This window comes from Mytilus galloprovincialis, chromosome 7, assembly GCF_965363235.1.
Source record: "Mytilus galloprovincialis chromosome 7, xbMytGall1.hap1.1, whole genome shotgun sequence".
Taxonomy (NCBI): Eukaryota; Metazoa; Mollusca; class Bivalvia; order Mytilida; family Mytilidae; genus Mytilus; species Mytilus galloprovincialis.
Window position 1 is genome coordinate 38,545,172 of NC_134844.1, and position 17,644 is coordinate 38,562,815.

The 17,644-nt window shown below is 30.8% G+C and overlaps 1 protein-coding gene across 1 annotated transcript in view; it reads left to right on the forward strand.

The window, feature by feature from the left end:
- Window positions 1-458: 458 nt before the first annotated feature.
- LOC143082928 (KRR1 small subunit processome component homolog) overlaps window positions 459-17,644 on the forward strand; it is a 41,220-nt gene continuing 24,034 nt past the window's right edge. Inside the window, exons 1-6 of the mRNA XM_076258945.1 lie at window positions 459-601; window positions 8,775-8,974; window positions 9,869-10,003; window positions 11,078-11,203; window positions 11,763-11,846; window positions 12,239-12,295. Of these exons, the coding sequence (XP_076115060.1) occupies window positions 589-601; window positions 8,775-8,974; window positions 9,869-10,003; window positions 11,078-11,203; window positions 11,763-11,846; window positions 12,239-12,295 (615 nt within the window). The 5' untranslated portion in view covers window positions 459-588. The remainder of the gene's footprint in view (window positions 602-8,774; window positions 8,975-9,868; window positions 10,004-11,077; window positions 11,204-11,762; window positions 11,847-12,238; window positions 12,296-17,644) is intronic.

Genomic DNA, 17,644 nt, shown 5'->3' on the forward strand with positions numbered 1-17,644 from the left:
AGGGGCCGGAACATATTGGGACGGATCGACCTAGGGACAGATCGACATGAAAGCATACTATTACTAAACTAAAAGAAAGTGTAATGCTATTTATAATGCCAGCCATGGGATCTTTTATTTCAAATACTGATAAATATCATAGGGCCGAGAACGGGATTTTAAAACTCCTTCCCAGGAGTTTATTCATATATTAGAAGAAGTCGAAGAGTGATTGGAAACAGCTGATACCCATTTTTTTTCTAATCATAATACATACTTACCAAACAAATTTTTATAAACATGATAAAGAATGACCTTCATTTCACAAAAAATATTTCATTCAATAATGTAATGCTGTAGACACGCTATGTGTGGAAATAACCAGTATAATCTGGATAATACACAACTGCAAACTGGTGGAAAAAAATGAGTAATCACATGATCAAGCAATACAATTTCTTCATTTAAAAAGTAGCTTTTCTCCGTTAACAAACGCAACAATGATTAAGATCAATTCAGGGGAAATAATCCTTGTACTAAATTGAAAGTAGAAACAACGTGAGGGAGGGAGAAAAAAGAAAACAATTGCTTTGATATTTTAAACAAACCATGGAAAGACAAGGTTTGCACAAGTCATAACCATTTATCCATCTTTCTGTACCGACTGCGGGTCCCAATATGTTATTTCCCAACACTGCAACAGTTGAAATCTGGACATTTGTTTATAAATAATGTATAAAAAAATAATACATGCATGGCCATGGCATGGACTCAAAATTTTGTGCACCAGATTTAGTTATCTTGTTATGTACCCTCGTTTAAAGTTATGATAATGTGGTTACATATACTGTATATGACAAATATATTGATCTTGCAGCATTTGCAGCATTCAAAACCGATGTTCATTTTCCCTGATTTATATTGTTTCTTATTGTTGTCTAGTTGCATAATGTTTATTATTTGAACAGAATATGTTATCATGATTATCTTGTTATGTTTGATGAAAAAAATCGCCAAATATTTGTATAATTCGCCATAACCAATTACATACAATGTACCTGTCAACTGACCCGTATTCTGCGGGTGTGACCTGAGATTTTCACAATTCTGAGGGATCACCCGGAACACCCGCCGGGTCATTGAAATAACCTGGGAATTCCGAAAATGACCCGATTTCACCCGTATTTCTTAGCCTTGAGAGTGATTTCATAAGTAATATTCCTTTGAAATACCGGCAAATTCGCAATTCTTCCATGAACAGGAAGTTCATCTAGCTATGTAAACTGTCAAATTAAGTGACCCATTAAGTGCATGGCTTTGCTTGACAGCTTTGGTGTCAAACACACTGTTAATTAACACCAATTACCTTAGCTTTAGGTCGTCAATAAATAGCACCATTGGTTTACAAACTGATCTAGAGTTACTTCCCCTTATTTGTCACCATTCAAAATTATTACTTATATTTACGTTTTATGGGTAAAAAAGATTAAATCGTAAAAATATAAAATTCAAATACATATTGAAAAATAACTTTTCATTATTTTTATACCTTTATACAATTTTTTAAAAAAAAGTTGAAAATTATTTTTTACATTTATACTTCCTTTAACTGTATTACTATATTTTATCATAGTCTAATTTCCTTGTGAAATGAAAAATATTGTGGTTAAAGGCTACATAGAATAAAGATAAAAAAAAAGTCAATAGTCTCAAACATTTAAGAAATACATTAAATTCTAGTGTTTGATGATTGTAGTATTTTTCTCAAAAAGTAAAGCACATAAGACTGAGTTACACAAATTTATAAAAATCTTAAAAAGTGCAATGAAATAATATTTAATAAGATTTAAAATGACTTAACAAAGTGAACATGCATTGATGTTTTGGTATCTTTGATATATATTATAAGAAAATGTACCATAAATACTGAAATTCAGCTCGAAAAAGCTCGTACGCGTTATGACCTGAGATTTGATTCTTCAATGCAGGTTATGACCTGCATTTTCATCGTCACAGGTTGACAGGTATGCAATTAATTATTTCCCCCTTGATTTGCATACTTGTAATAGGATACTGGAATTTAATGTATTCATCTTTATTGATATTTGTGAACAAAATGATCCCTTCAGTCTATTTATGCAGTATAACTGATGAGACTACCATTACCATATCACATGCATTATTATAGTAGTCTCAGAGTTTTATGTATTATGTCATTGACCCAACTGTTCAGGGTAAACCCTCTGTGGTTGTATCCAGCTTCGTTCGGCATAAAAATTAATTGTTTATTACCTTGAGTACTATAATAGATAAATATAAACTGTAAACAGCAAAATTGTTCAGCAAAAATAAGTCTACAAATAGGTCAACATGACCAAAATGGTCAATTGTCGCTATAAAGAATCATTGCCCTTTAAAGTCAACTTTTCACACCTTTTCGTAATTTTATAAATGAGGTAAACAATGAAATATGTCAATATAATTGATAACTAAATCAAATTTTTTTGCTAAAATCTTTTCCTCTGAAACAAGGACGTATAACTAACATAATACATCCTTGTCTTAAACTACATGAACTACTCGGCCAAGTTGGGCTAATATGTTCCAAGGCTTATCACCACCTTTTTTTAAACACAAAGTATAGTGCATTGATCATAACATTCTATACATCCTATTCATGAACATTTTCAAAAATTTATCAATGTAATATATGCTCAGATATTCAAGGCACAACATGATGTTACACTTGTTAAGAAAATTACATAACTTTTGCAAGGTGCAGGAATGTAATATCTGTTGTAAAAAAATATAAATTATGTCATTGTTTACCTCATCTTTAAAAATTGGAGTTATCTTCCTTTGTCTAGAATAGCTGTTAAATCAACTACTAATAAATGGAAGCAATCTTTACAGTTCAGTGCTTTCAAGCAATTTGATTGGCTTATATCTCTGAAACTAAAGCATTTCAAGCAAATTTGACAGAATGAAAATGTTCATCTGGTCAAGACCCATTTGCCCTGAAATTTTCAGACGCAAATCTATTGATGAGTTGCTGCCTCAGAATTGGTAATTTTATGGCAATTTTACAGTTTTTGCTTATTATTTTGAATTATAATAGAAAGAGATAAACTGTTTACAGTAAAATTGTTCAACAAAATAAGATTTACATGACCAAAATGATTGATTAGTACCCTTTAGGAGTTATTGCCCTTCATAATAAAGGAGTATGTTGGGTAAGGTCCTAAAATGGCCCCCTTTTTTAGCGTAAATTTCAAATTTGGATTTATTGACCAATATCACAACAAATCATACATGAAGCTAATACAGTGACTAGATAGGAAATAAGCCATTTTGTTGAAAATATTACATTTCTGCGTTTCATTATGACGTCACAAGCATGACAAGTTGTACTCATATTGATTTTTCACGAAAAAATCAATAAAAATGGGTAAATTTCCATAGATTATCGGACAGGAAACATAGAGCGCATACGTCGACGACAAAGATCTTTTAAAAAAATGTTTGTGAAGACATTTCACATGTCTTATTTGAATATCAAGTTTGTCGACACCTGCGCTCTATGTTTCCTGGTCCTTAATTTGGTTGAAATCCAGCTGATTTTGTCAAATTCCACCAAAATCCCTTATCTTGACCTTTTTGGGATGTAAAAATCAACGTGTTAGAATTAAACTTTGACAAAAACAGGTCTGTTTAACCTTTTCACACGTCATTAAGGCAAATTAAAATGTTTATTGTCTTGTAACTATGAACTTTATAATTGGGGCCAGATATGGCACTGACCGAACTTACTCCTTTTTAACAACTTTTTGTAAATTTTTGTAATCTTTTTCATAAATCTTCTTCTCTGAAACTTCTGACTGACTGAGACAAATTTAACTTGGCCACAATCATCATTAATACAGCAGTCCCACTAGGCCACGATCACACTACGATCTGTGAAAAAATTGTAGTACGATCATGTAGATCGCAGTAAGGTTGTATCACGGTCGTGTTGAGGTCTTCGAGATCGTGATGAGCGTGGCCAACTTTGAACATGTTCAAAACAATTGTGGTGCGGTCGTGTTGCAATCAGGTCGTAGTGAGAGCGCACTAAGGTAGTGGTAAGATGGCAAAGGTTGCTGTGCCATTGTAGCAAGAGCTTAGCGACAGCATGCTTCTATTCGGAGAGACTGCGCTAGGATCTCACAGCAACATTATTACGACCTCACTACGACCATCACATTCTCACCGCGACCCAACTACGCTTCCTCTACGACCATACCACGTTTACACAACACTGTTCAAGACCACAGTACGATTCTAGCATGCCCTTGCAGTCCTCATCACACTCTTCTTACGACCTCATTACGTTCATACTACGACCATCTTTCTCATTGTCATTTCACATAAAATATATCAAATCTCTCCAGGTTTTGTTTGTCTGTATGTAATTAGGACTTCTTATTTTAGGGCACTTTGAAGCTTGCCGTTCGGTGTGAGCCAATGTTCCATGTTGAAGGCCGTACCTTGACCTATAATGGTTTACCTTTATATATTGTTACTTGGATGGAGAGTTGTCTCATTGACACTCATACCACATCTTCCTTACTATCAGAACTCTGTTTGCCTCTACATCAACCCCTACCACCTCGCCCACATCTTCTAGTAAATTTTGGTGGCATGACTGTATTGTTTCCAAGAAATCTACGTATCAATCAGAAATAGAAGGAATGGATCTGTATTAATATGGAACATGATGTTGACGTTATCGCTAAGAACCTAGTAAGAACTCGGTATGAACGTAGTGTAATTGTGGTAAGAACGTGCTATAATCACAGTAGAAGCGTGGTAAGATCGTGTTGCAATTGGATTACTCGTGGTATGGTGGTAGTGAGAACGTGATAAGTGTAGAAAGATCTTGATAATCGTAGTGAGGTCCCAGAATAAGCGCGGTGAGAACGTGGTATAATCGTAGCTAGATCATTGTAGAAGTGTAATGGGGAAGAAGTAGCATCGTGAAAGCATTGAAAATTTACATTTTCATGCCGCTCATACTGAATTTATTTTAGATCGCAGTGAGTGTGTAGTGATCATGGTCTAGTGGGACTGGGGCTTAAGGCACAAATGTATCTAGTTAGAAAATGTGACTTTCCTATCAACCAACATGGCTGACATCACTAAAAGTAGAACATAGGGGTAAAATGCAAGTTTTGTATATAACTTTTTGAATCTGTAAATAGAGAAAATCTGAAAGGAAAAATAATGTTCAGAATTATGAGCTCTAAATTATTATTAGAGTTATTGCCCATAAATGACATATTTTACGATTTTTTTAAATATTTGCATTTATCATGTTTAGAGAGAAACATATTTTTTCTGTTATGCCTCATTATGATAAATAAACACTCAAAATTACAAAAAAATGATCAGCAAGGCAAGATCTATCAATAAGTGGAAACTAAACAGACTAAAAGATCAGTAATACCAGATCAACAAAATAGAGATTTTTGTCATGGTCTGTTCTCATCTACAATGTTAGAGAGTGTTCTTTGTTTGATATTTAGGTAGACCAAGGTGAGCAACACAGGCTCTTGAGAGCCTCTAGTTTTTGTTTTTGTCGACTTCTATCTTTCCTTTTTCTTCCCATGTGCTTGTAGCTCTTGTTAGAAGGAGGTAGAATCTAGTGGGCAGTTTTGTGTGCAAAAATGTGTAAAATGTTAAATATTTCACCTAATCTTCGGACTGATTCAAATATTTAACAGTGATAAGTTTGCAGAGGTGTATTAGTATTACCACTGTAATATCAACTGATCAGACGGAGCTTATAATTTGCATAAGGACCGTCTATTTGAAGATGTGTGCGATAAGGTTGATAGCCATTATAATTATTATTGATTTCTAATCACCAAACAGTGTCACCAAACAGATGTACAAAAGAACTGAGTGTATAATATGGGACAAATAACTGGACACTTCATTGATAAGTTTATCCCAAAACTCCTGTCTATAGATGGACTGGTCTTTAATAAGCGAACCTGTTAAATTCCGTCCAGTCAAGTGAAATAAATCAAGTAATATCCATGGGGGATGTCACCTGTTGCAAATGACACCGCCCTGAGGTTGACATATATGGTGCATCATAAAGAGTATATTTGAATTTTTATTAATTTTAGCAAATACAGTAGTTTGGGCGTATGACATTTGCGCCGATTTAAAAAAAAAACCATTCTTTCATTTGCGCCGATTTTATATTTTCTCCTACCAGGTAATTAGATTTACAGGTAAGTTAATACTTGTACATGTATTATACCATAAAATCTGGTTATAAATGTTGTTCACTTTTGTTTAATTAGTTAGTTTTGATTCATATTGTTCTGGAAGTTTGTTGAAACATGATGGACATATTGAACACTAAAATGAGCTGAGGAGTCAATTCTTTAATCATTGAGGGCCATACATATCGGAAGTTCAGTGTCTTGAAACATAACAACATATCTTACTAATGTATCATAAAATCGTGTAAAGCCAGAGTCACCACGGATTCTGGTAGTCTGACTATTATCAAAACACAGAATGAGCCCAAAAAGCAGAGGCTAAAGAACGGTCAAGGTCTGGAGTTGTTTCTTGTATGCCTTCTTCCATCTCCCCATTGTGAGCAGGGGACAACAGTTAAATATATACATGTTATGATTGACAATTCATTTCATTTGTACAAGTGTCTAATCAAAGAGGTCTATAATGATAAATGAAAAATAACAGGACTTTGATGGAGAGTTGTCTCATTAGCACTCATACTACATCTTCTTATATCAATATATTCACCTGTAATTTACCTGGAAAAAAAAAACGGCGCAAATGAAAAAAAAATCGACGCAATATAAACTTCCTTAATTTGTTAATAATTAATTGGGTTACTTTAATGTGCAATTTTAAATGTTTTTCTCTTGTTTAGTAATTTTAAAAGTTGATTAATAATCAAAAGTGTATATTGCTCAATTTTCTCTACTCTTAATATTTTGCTTCTGTAATGTCTGTGATTCTTTACCGGTAATCTAAATTAAACAAATTGTCATTAGGTCGGATTATAATTAAAAGTGTAGCAACAGATAAACATGATTATTCAATTCACAAAATAGCCCACTGCCACTTTTGTGTGTAATATACAGTGCAAGTGTAAAAATATCATACATTTAGAAAATTGAGCCTTTAATTTACAGCTCAAAAATTAAGCTTATGCACATCCGTACCGTATTGACAAGTCAAGAGATGTTCTGAAAACAAAAAATATTACCTGTTTACACCTGACCTAATGAATTCTTCAACTAATATATATCAGATAAAATGAACATCCAAATTGTCTTCTTTCATTTCTGGCCTTAAAATACAATAAATGAATGAAAGTGGGAAAGAAAAAATACACTACTAATAATGAGAACTATATTTGAAGACCGGAAATAAAGGTAATTAATTGTTGTTTTGTCTGATATTACATGTACTAAGTGACATAAATATTATTTGACATTATAAAATGATTTATCAAGGGAAATATATAAAATACTCCCACCAATAGAAGATTATTTCCTCCAACATTAACCACTTCATCGACTTTGGGTTCATTGTATGTTTTAAGTTCATATACTATATGTATCGTTATAAAATGTGAACATCTGGATTGTTTTAATCGTAAATGCCATCCACCAAAAAGTTTTGAATCAATGGTTGAACTATGAAAGGTTACAACTGACATCATAGAAATTTCACCTCAGAAAGTAACAAATCTATACTTTCATCTCTTTTTGACTTGCAGGAGTCATTTTAGTAATAAAAGTATTAAAGGGAGACAAATCCAGGTAATCTAAGTTTACTTTTTTATATATTTTTGTAAGGAGGACTTGTCAATGAATTCAAATTTATAAAAGTACATCATTAGTTTAAAAACTAATTAACATTTTCACAAATATTGATAATCCATAGAATGCTTTTTAGTCAATTGCAGACAATTTTGATAATATATTGTAGATTGTTTATGTTTCTGTAAAATGCTGCTGAATCGAGGGTCTGTTGGAACCAAATTGAATTAAAATTATTTGTATATTATAGAAAGGGTCAGAAAGAATGACAACTCTTTGCTTTAAAACTATAATACAAATGTACATAATATTTATGTATTTTTTCTTTTCAATGGAATTGTGACTCTATCTAATATTTGACTGTAGCTAATAATAAGTTTTCTTAAAGCTGTAGAACTGAACAGTGAAGTTAAAGATTGTGATTAGTACTAATGCTACTACTTTTTACTCTGATGTTGAGTGAATTTGCAAATACAAATAAGCATGTAAAACTTACCTTCTCTATTCACAAAATATGCACTAAAGACATCTGAGTTACATCATACAGTATGATGTAACTCTAGTGCATATTTTGTGAAAAGAGATGATACATGTAATTTATAGATCACATGATTGTATACTAAATCAAAGATGAAAGTTGATTTTAGTATACCTAACAGGCATTTACCTAGACACAACATACACGATTTAACAGCAAATATAATGCTAGGTAACAAGGTTTAAAATTTCGATCATTTAAGAAACTTAACTTACCTCCACATTTTATAAAATAAAAATTGATAACATTTTTGACTGGTCAATCAATATTTTACTTACAGGAGAAGGCTCTGACATAGTTAGAACAGCTGTTGGCAATAGATTTATTTTTTAATAAATTGTTTGAAAAATATTGTAGTTGACAAATATATATGTCAATGAATTATGAAACTGATTTTTCAATTCCAGAAAAAAAATGGGGAAAGAAAAATGTTGACAATGACAGTTTATTAGAAGTTCCTAAAGGATGGAAAGAACCAGGAATAACAAAAGAAGAAAATAAACATGGCATGCTGGCAGAAAGTTCTTTTGCCACTTTATTTCCAAAGTACAGAGAAAAGTACCTGAGAGAATGTTGGCCTTTGGTTAAGAAAACTTTAGCGGACTATGTGAGTATTTAATAAAATGTAGACTTTTTATAAGAAAAAGAATGTTAATGGATATCTTCATTTTATAAAGAGTAAATCTTTACAAAGATAACATTTTTTTTTGTAATAAACAAATTAATGCATGTTATGTAAATGCAAGAATAAGAGTGTGTGTATGTGTTTTTTTTTACTTTTTGGTAGTGGTTAGTGTTAGTTGATGTTCATATAATGTATATTTACAATAAAATAAAATCAATTATTTGATATTTGTTTTATTCAACAAAACCCTTTACACCTTATAGCTAGTCAGGTGGTGATGGTAAAGAGATTGTAAAAGCCTGACTACTGAAAAAAAATTAAAAGAAAATATCTTAAGGATGGATGCAGTGATTCATACATGTATCATCATGTTACCCATAAGCATGAGTGAGCATTTTAACCAACTTTTCTTGAAAATTGTGCTGAACTTTGATTTACAGATGAATTCCCATTTTAGTATTGCAATAAAAACATTATACAATTACTGTCTTTTGGTGAGATAAATGTGTGGTTTTATTGACTTTTGAAAAACTGATATTCACTGAGGTCAACGGCCGAAGTGAATATCAATTTTTCAAAAGTCAATTAACCGAAACAAAAGACAGTAAATGTTTTATTCCATATTCCGAGAGAAATGAATGTAATGGAAAATATTTACAAAAACCAATTGTACATCAAACCTTTTTAACCAAAATTATACACGTAAAAGCACACAACGTTTTGCGCATTGAATATCCTTTTTCCACAGGTGAATATGCTTATTTATTCAAAATCCCATTCATATAGAAAAACCTACTAATATTTTAGCAATATGGAATAATAGTATTTATTTTTAAGTCACACCAGTATCAAGTGATTGTTATTTATCTTTTTCAGGAAATCAAGGCAGAATTAGATGTAGTAGAAGGAAGTATGTCTGTATCTACCACCAGAAAAACCTGGGATCCATATTCTATTGTCAATGCTAGAGATCTTATCAAGTTATTGGCCAGGAGCGTCCCTTATGAACAGGTAGAGTTGTTTTTTAATATAGAAATATTTTCCTAGACTTCCCTTTCGAAGAGTTTCTACTCAGATCCAGTTGTTTTGACAGAGGTAGAACTAATTGCTAAAAGATACACGCCATTGACTGAGCATGCACAAGCATGCACGAAAAAAAAGGCATGTGCACAGATTGATAATTAACGGTCTCTGAATTTGGATATTTTCTCAAAAATCTGTGTTTTCTGTTGTTCAAAGACAAAGGAGTAGGTTCAGTAAGACCCCTTTTTGGCCTCAAAATATAGCAGTTTTAGAAAATTGTGAAAATGTAATCGTTTAGATATTTATTGCAAAGTAGAATGCTTCTGCTACATAAATATGGGCTGTTTTTGACAAAACAATGGACATATATCGAGTACTAGCATCATTAAGTCATGCTAAATTACTGAAATCTTCACAATTGTAGCATTTTAGTTAAATTTTAGACGGTTTCCGTCTGAAATGAAAGTGGCCGCATTCGTGTTCATTCATAATATTGAAATTTAAGTTGTATTTGATAATACATAATATATATAAAGGTTGAGGATGAACACGGATGCAGCCACTTTCATTTTTGACAAAAATCATCTGAAAAGTGACAATTTTTGGCATATTTGATAGATTTTTCATATTTAAGCTTGAATCGGGCTGTTTTAAATGACTTATTAAGTTAAAATCTTCCCCATTAACTAATTGAATCAATTGAAATAGACACTTAAGTGTTTAGAAAGTGTCTAAAATCTTTCGTTACCGGACCTACTCCTTTAGATTGTAGAGAGACATTTATACATCATATCACAAATATATCTGACTGTGTACAGTTTCAGAGGAGTTGCGGCTCAATAAAACCAGTTTCTTCCTTTTGTAGTATTGATTACATTTGCCAGAATACTCCATGCAAACATTATTTACTGTAGAAAAGTTATGGAAAAAGCCAACAGCTTGCATTATATGTATATAGACTGTTCTTGTCATTAATTATGACATTATGGATAACATAAAGTGTATTTGATAACATAAGATTAAAACCCTTTCGGAGGCTATGGAACTTTATTTTATTTACAGGCAATTAGGATTCTAGAGAATGATATAGCATGTGACATCATAAAGATAGCATCACTTTGTAGAAATAAAGAAAGATTTGTAAAGAGAAGACAGAGAGTCATAGGTCCAAATGGATCTACACTAAAGGTGATTAATTTTAACAAATTATATAGTTGTACTGTAGCACACAGGTTAGCACTGTTTAAAGATGTCCAAACAAACACTTTTTAGCTGTAGCTTGAACTTGTGTGGTAATATGAAAATAAGAAGATGTGGTATGATTGTCAATGATACAACTCTCCACTACAGACAACTAAGAAATTACTTATTATAGGTCACTGGTAAACCTTTAACAATGAGCAAAACCCATGCTGCATAGCAAGCTATAATACTCATCTTCATTTTAGCCGACATCAATCATTTTACTCAAAAACTAAAACACTAAAAACATGGTGAGAAAAAAAATATTTTTGAAAGTTATTACATCTAAAGATAGATTCTACAACCATTTCAAATTATTGGTATGCTTTTGAAATACAATTCATGAACATAAATATCACTAAATAAATAAATGTCACTTACAATATTTGACTACAAAATTTATATCTATAACATGGATTTCATTTTTAACTCTATCTGCTTCTATTTATATCTAATTCTGAGTAATTTAGAGGATTCTATGTAACTACTTCTTTTATCTAAACAGGCAATAGAGCTGCTAACAGAATGTTATGTTCTGGTACAAGGTAACACTGTGTCAGCTTTGGGACCACACAAAGGATTAAGAGATGTAAGTTAAAAGACATATAACACTTTTATAAGATTTTAATGAATAATTGAATCAGAATAAAACTATTGTAATCAGCCTCATTACATGTTTCCTCAATTAAGAAGTTTTAGAAGAAAATTAAAAGATGATGGAAAAATGTATTATGTTGAAGATGAAACAACATTTTTTTTAGAGAAGAAAAGGTATAACCTTTTTTACTAATTGACAAACAGAACAGCAAAATATCCTAGTGATTGGCAGAGGATTTGTTTTGATTCTGTCAATAAAATCAAATCCTTGCCTGTTTACTTAGAAAAAAGTCAGTCATTACTTCTGTAACGATAATTTATGTATGTATAAGTCAGCTTATAAAAGTTCATAGTTGTCTAATTGCTAAATGTTGTATTTTTCAGGTCAGAAAAATCATTGAGGACACTATGAAAAATATTCATCCTATTTATAATATTAAGGTAAGACTTGGTTTTAGTGTGCTCAACAGTTCAGTAATGTGAAACACTTTGTTTCTTTGTTTGTATGTTGGTATTTAACAATTTTCAGCGCCCTTGGCTATATCATCATATAGTTTATATTGGTTAAGGAAGTCGTAGTACCTGGAGAGAAACACCAACCTTCAGACTTGTTACCTAATACAGAAGGACAGCCTATCTGGTACTGTGGATTAATTAATATTTGTTGGATACCAATTTTCATGGGTACAGGGTTACCACAAATTTAAATATTCAACAATATACAAATTTCAAAAGGAATGTATGCAGACTTTGCCAAAACCAACAAATTGTTAATACACGAATATACAAGTTTTCCTCAATAAACAAAAAATTGGTACCCACGAAAATAAATGAATCCACAGTCCATGTCAACGTGACAGAAAACCAATCTATATTTATCAAATGACTACCTCTTAATTGGCCTGAATATAATAATAGTAGGGAATCTATTTAACCAAAAAACCAATCAATATTTATCAAATGACTACCTCTAAATTGGCCTGAATATAATAATAGTAGGGAATCTTTTTAACCAAAAAAACAATCAATATTTATCAAATGACTACCTCTTAATTGGCCTGAATATAATAAAAGTAGGGAATCTATTTAACCAAAGAACCAATAGATATTTATCAAATGACTACCTCTTAATTGGCCTGAATATAATAAAAGTAGGGAATCTATTTAACCAAAGAACCAATAGATATTTATCAAATGACTACCTCTTAATTGGCCTGAATATAATAAAAGTAGGGAATCTATTTAACCAAAGAACCAATAGATATTTATCAAATGACTACCTCTTAATTGGCCTGAATATAATAAAAGTAGGGAATCTATTTAACCAAAGAACCAATAGATATTTATCAAATGACTACCTCTTAATTGGCCTGAATATAATAAAAGTAGGGAATCTATTTAACCAAGAACCAATCGATATTTATCAAATGACTACCTCTTAATTGGCCTGAATATAATAAAAGTAGGGAATCTATTTAACCAAAGAACCAATAGATATTTATCAAATGACTACCTCTTAATTGGCCTGAATATAATAAAAGTAGGGAATCTATTTAACCAAAGAACCAATAGATATTTATCAAATGACTACCTCTTAATTGGCCTGAATATAATAAAAGTAGGGAATCTATTTAACCAAGAACCAATAGATATTTATCAAATGACTACCTCTTAATTGGCCTGAATATAATAAAAGTAGGGAATCTATTTAACCAAAGAACCAATAGATATTTATCAAATGACTACCTCTTAATTGGCCTGAATATAATAAAAGTAGGGAATCTATTTAACCAATGACTACCTCTTAATTGGCCTGAATATAATAAAAGTAGGGAATCTATTTAACCAAAGAACCAATAGATATTTATCAAATGACTACCTCTTAATTGGCCTGAATATAATAAAAGTAGGGAATCTATTTAACCAAAGAACCAATAGATATTTATCAAATGACTACCTCTTAATTGGCCTGAATATAATAAAAGTAGGGAATCTATTTAACCAAGAACCAATCGATATTTATCAAATGACTACCTCTTAATTGGCCTGAATATAATAAAAGTAGGGAATCTATTTAACCAAAGAACCAATAGATATTTATCAAATGACTACCTCTTAATTGGCCTGAATATAATAAAAGTAGGGAATCTATTTAACCAAAGAACCAATAGATATTTATCAAATGACTACCTCTTAATTGGCCTGAATATAATAAAAGTAGGGAATCTATTTAACCAAGAACCAATAGATATTTATCAAATGACTACCTCTTAATTGGCCTGAATATAATAAAAGTAGGGAATCTATTTAACCAAAGAACCAATAGATATTTATCAAATGACTACCTCTTAATTGGCCTGAATATAATAAAAGTAGGGAATCTATTTAACCAAAGAACCAATAGATATTTATCAAATGACTACCTCTTAATTGGCCTGAATATAATAAAAGTAGGGAATCTATTTAACCAAAGAACCAATAGATATTTATCAAATGACTACCTCTAAATAGGCCTGAATATAATAAAAGTAGGGAATCTATTTAACCAAAGAACCAATAGATATTTATCAAATGACTACCTCTTAATTGGCCTGAATATAATAAAAGTAGGGAATCTATTTAACCAAAGAACCAATCGATATTCATCAAATGACTACCTCTTAATTGGCCTGAATATAATAAAAGTAGGGAATCTATTTAACCAAAGAACCAATCGATATTTATCAAATGACTACCTCTTAATTGGCCTGAATATAATAAAAGTAGGGAATCTTTTTAACCAAAAAAACAATCAATATTTATCAAATGACTACCTCTTAATTGGCCTGAATATAATAAAAGTAGGGAATCTATTTAACCAAAGAACCAATAGATATTCATTAAATGACTACCTCTAAATTGGCTTGAATATAATAAAAGTAGGGAATCTATTTAACCAAAGAACCAATAGATATTTATCAAATGACTACCTCTTAATTGGCCTGAATATAATAAAAGTAGGGAATCTATTTAACCAAAGAACCAATGGTATTCATCAAATGACTACCTCTTAATTGGCCTGAATATAATAAAAGTAGGGAATCTATTTAACCAAAGAACCAATCAATATTTATCAAATGACTACATCTTAATTGGCCTGAATATAATAAAAGAAGGGAATCTATTTAACCAAAGAACCAATAGATATTCATTAAATGACTACCTCTTAATTGGTCTGAATATAATAAAAGTAGGGAATCTATTTAACCAAGAACCAATCATTATTTATCAAATGACTACCTCTTAATTGGCCTGAATATAATAAAAGTAGGGAATCTATTTAACCAAAGAACCAATAGATATTTATCAAATGACTACCTCTTAATTGGCCTGAATATAATAAAAGTAGGGAATCTATTTAACCAAAGAACCAATAGATATTTATCAAATGACTACCTCTTAATTGGCCTGAATATAATAAAAGTAGGGAATCTATTTAACCAAAGAACCAATAGATATTTATCAAATGACTACCTCTTAATTGGCCTGAATATAATAAAAGTAGGAAATCTATTTAACCAAAGAACCAATAGATATTTATCAAATGACTACCTCTAAATTGGCCTGAATATAATAAAAGTAGGGAATCTATTTAACCAAGAACCAATCATTATTTATCAAATGACTACCTCTTAATTGGCCTGAATATAATAAAAGTAGGGAATCTATTTAACCAAAGAACCAATAGATATTTATCAAATGACTACCTCTAAATTGGCCTGAATATAATAAAAGTAGGGAATCTATTTAACCAAGAACCAATCATTATTTATCAAATGACTACCTCTTAATTGGCCTGAATATAATAAAAGTAGGGAATCTATTTAACCAAAAAACCAATAAATATTCATAAAATGACTACCTCTTAATTGGCCTGAATATAATAAAAGTAGGGAATCTATTTAACCAAAAAACCAATAGATATTCATAAAATGACTACCTCTTAATTGGCCTGAATATAATAAAAGTAGGGAATCTATTTAACCAAAAAACCAATCAATATTTATCAAATGACTACCTCTTAATTGGCCTGAATATAATAAAAGTAGGGAATCTATTTAACCAAAAAACCAATCAATATTTATCAAATGACTACCTCTTAATTGGCCTGAATATAATAAAAGTAGGGAATCTATTTAACCAAAGAACCAATCGATATTCATCAAATGACTACCTCTTAATTGGCCTGAATATAATAAAAGTAGGGAATCTATTTAACCAAAGAACCAATAGATATTTATCAAATGACTACCTCTTAATTGGCCTGAATATAATAAAAGTAGGGAATCTATTTAACCAAGAACCAATAGATATTTATCAAATGACTACCTCTTAATTGGCCTGAATATAATAAAAGTAGGGAATCTATTTAACCAAAGAACCAATAGATATTTATCAAATGACTACCTCTTAATTGGCCTGAATATAATAAAAGTAGGGAATCTATTTAACCAAAGAACCAATAGATATTTATCAAATGACTACCTCTTAATTGGCCTGAATATAATAAAAGTAGGGAATCTATTTAACCAAAGAACCAATAGATATTTATCAAATGACTACCTCTAAATAGGCCTGAATATAATAAAAGTAGGGAATCTATTTAACCAAAGAACCAATAGATATTTATCAAATGACTACCTCTTAATTGGCCTGAATATAATAAAAGTAGGGAATCTATTTAACCAAAGAACCAATCGATATTCATCAAATGACTACCTCTTAATTGGCCTGAATATAATAAAAGTAGGGAATCTATTTAACCAAAGAACCAATCGATATTTATCAAATGACTACCTCTTAATTGGCCTGAATATAATAAAAGTAGGGAATCTTTTTAACCAAAAAAACAATCACTATTTATCAAATGACTACCTCTTAATTGGCCTGAATATAATAAAAGTAGGGAATCTATTTAACCAAAGAACCAATAGATATTCATTAAATGACTACCTCTAAATTGGCTTGAATATAATAAAAGTAGGGAATCTATTTAACCAAAGAACCAATAGATATTTATCAAATGACTACCTCTTAATTGGCCTGAATATAATAAAAGTAGGGAATCTATTTAACCAAAGAACCAATGGTATTCATCAAATGACTACCTCTTAATTGGCCTGAATATAATAAAAGTAGGGAATCTATTTAACCAAAGAACCAATCAATATTTATCAAATGACTACATCTTAATTGGCCTGAATATAATAAAAGAAGGGAATCTATTTAACCAAAGAACCAATAGATATTCATTAAATGACTACCTCTTAATTGGTCTGAATATAATAAAAGTAGGGAATCTATTTAACCAAGAACCAATCATTATTTATCAAATGACTACCTCTTAATTGGCCTGAATATAATAAAAGTAGGGAATCTATTTAACCAAAGAACCAATAGATATTTATCAAATGACTACCTCTTAATTGGCCTGAATATAATAAAAGTAGGGAATCTATTTAACCAAAGAACCAATAGATATTTATCAAATGACTACCTCTTAATTGGCCTGAATATAATAAAAGTAGGAAATCTATTTAACCAAAGAACCAATAGATATTTATCAAATGACTACCTCTAAATTGGCCTGAATATAATAAAAGTAGGGAATCTATTTAACCAAGAACCAATCATTATTTATCAAATGACTACCTCTTAATTGGCCTGAATATAATAAAAGTAGGGAATCTATTTAACCAAAGAACCAATAGATATTTATCAAATGACTACCTCTAAATTGGCCTGAATATA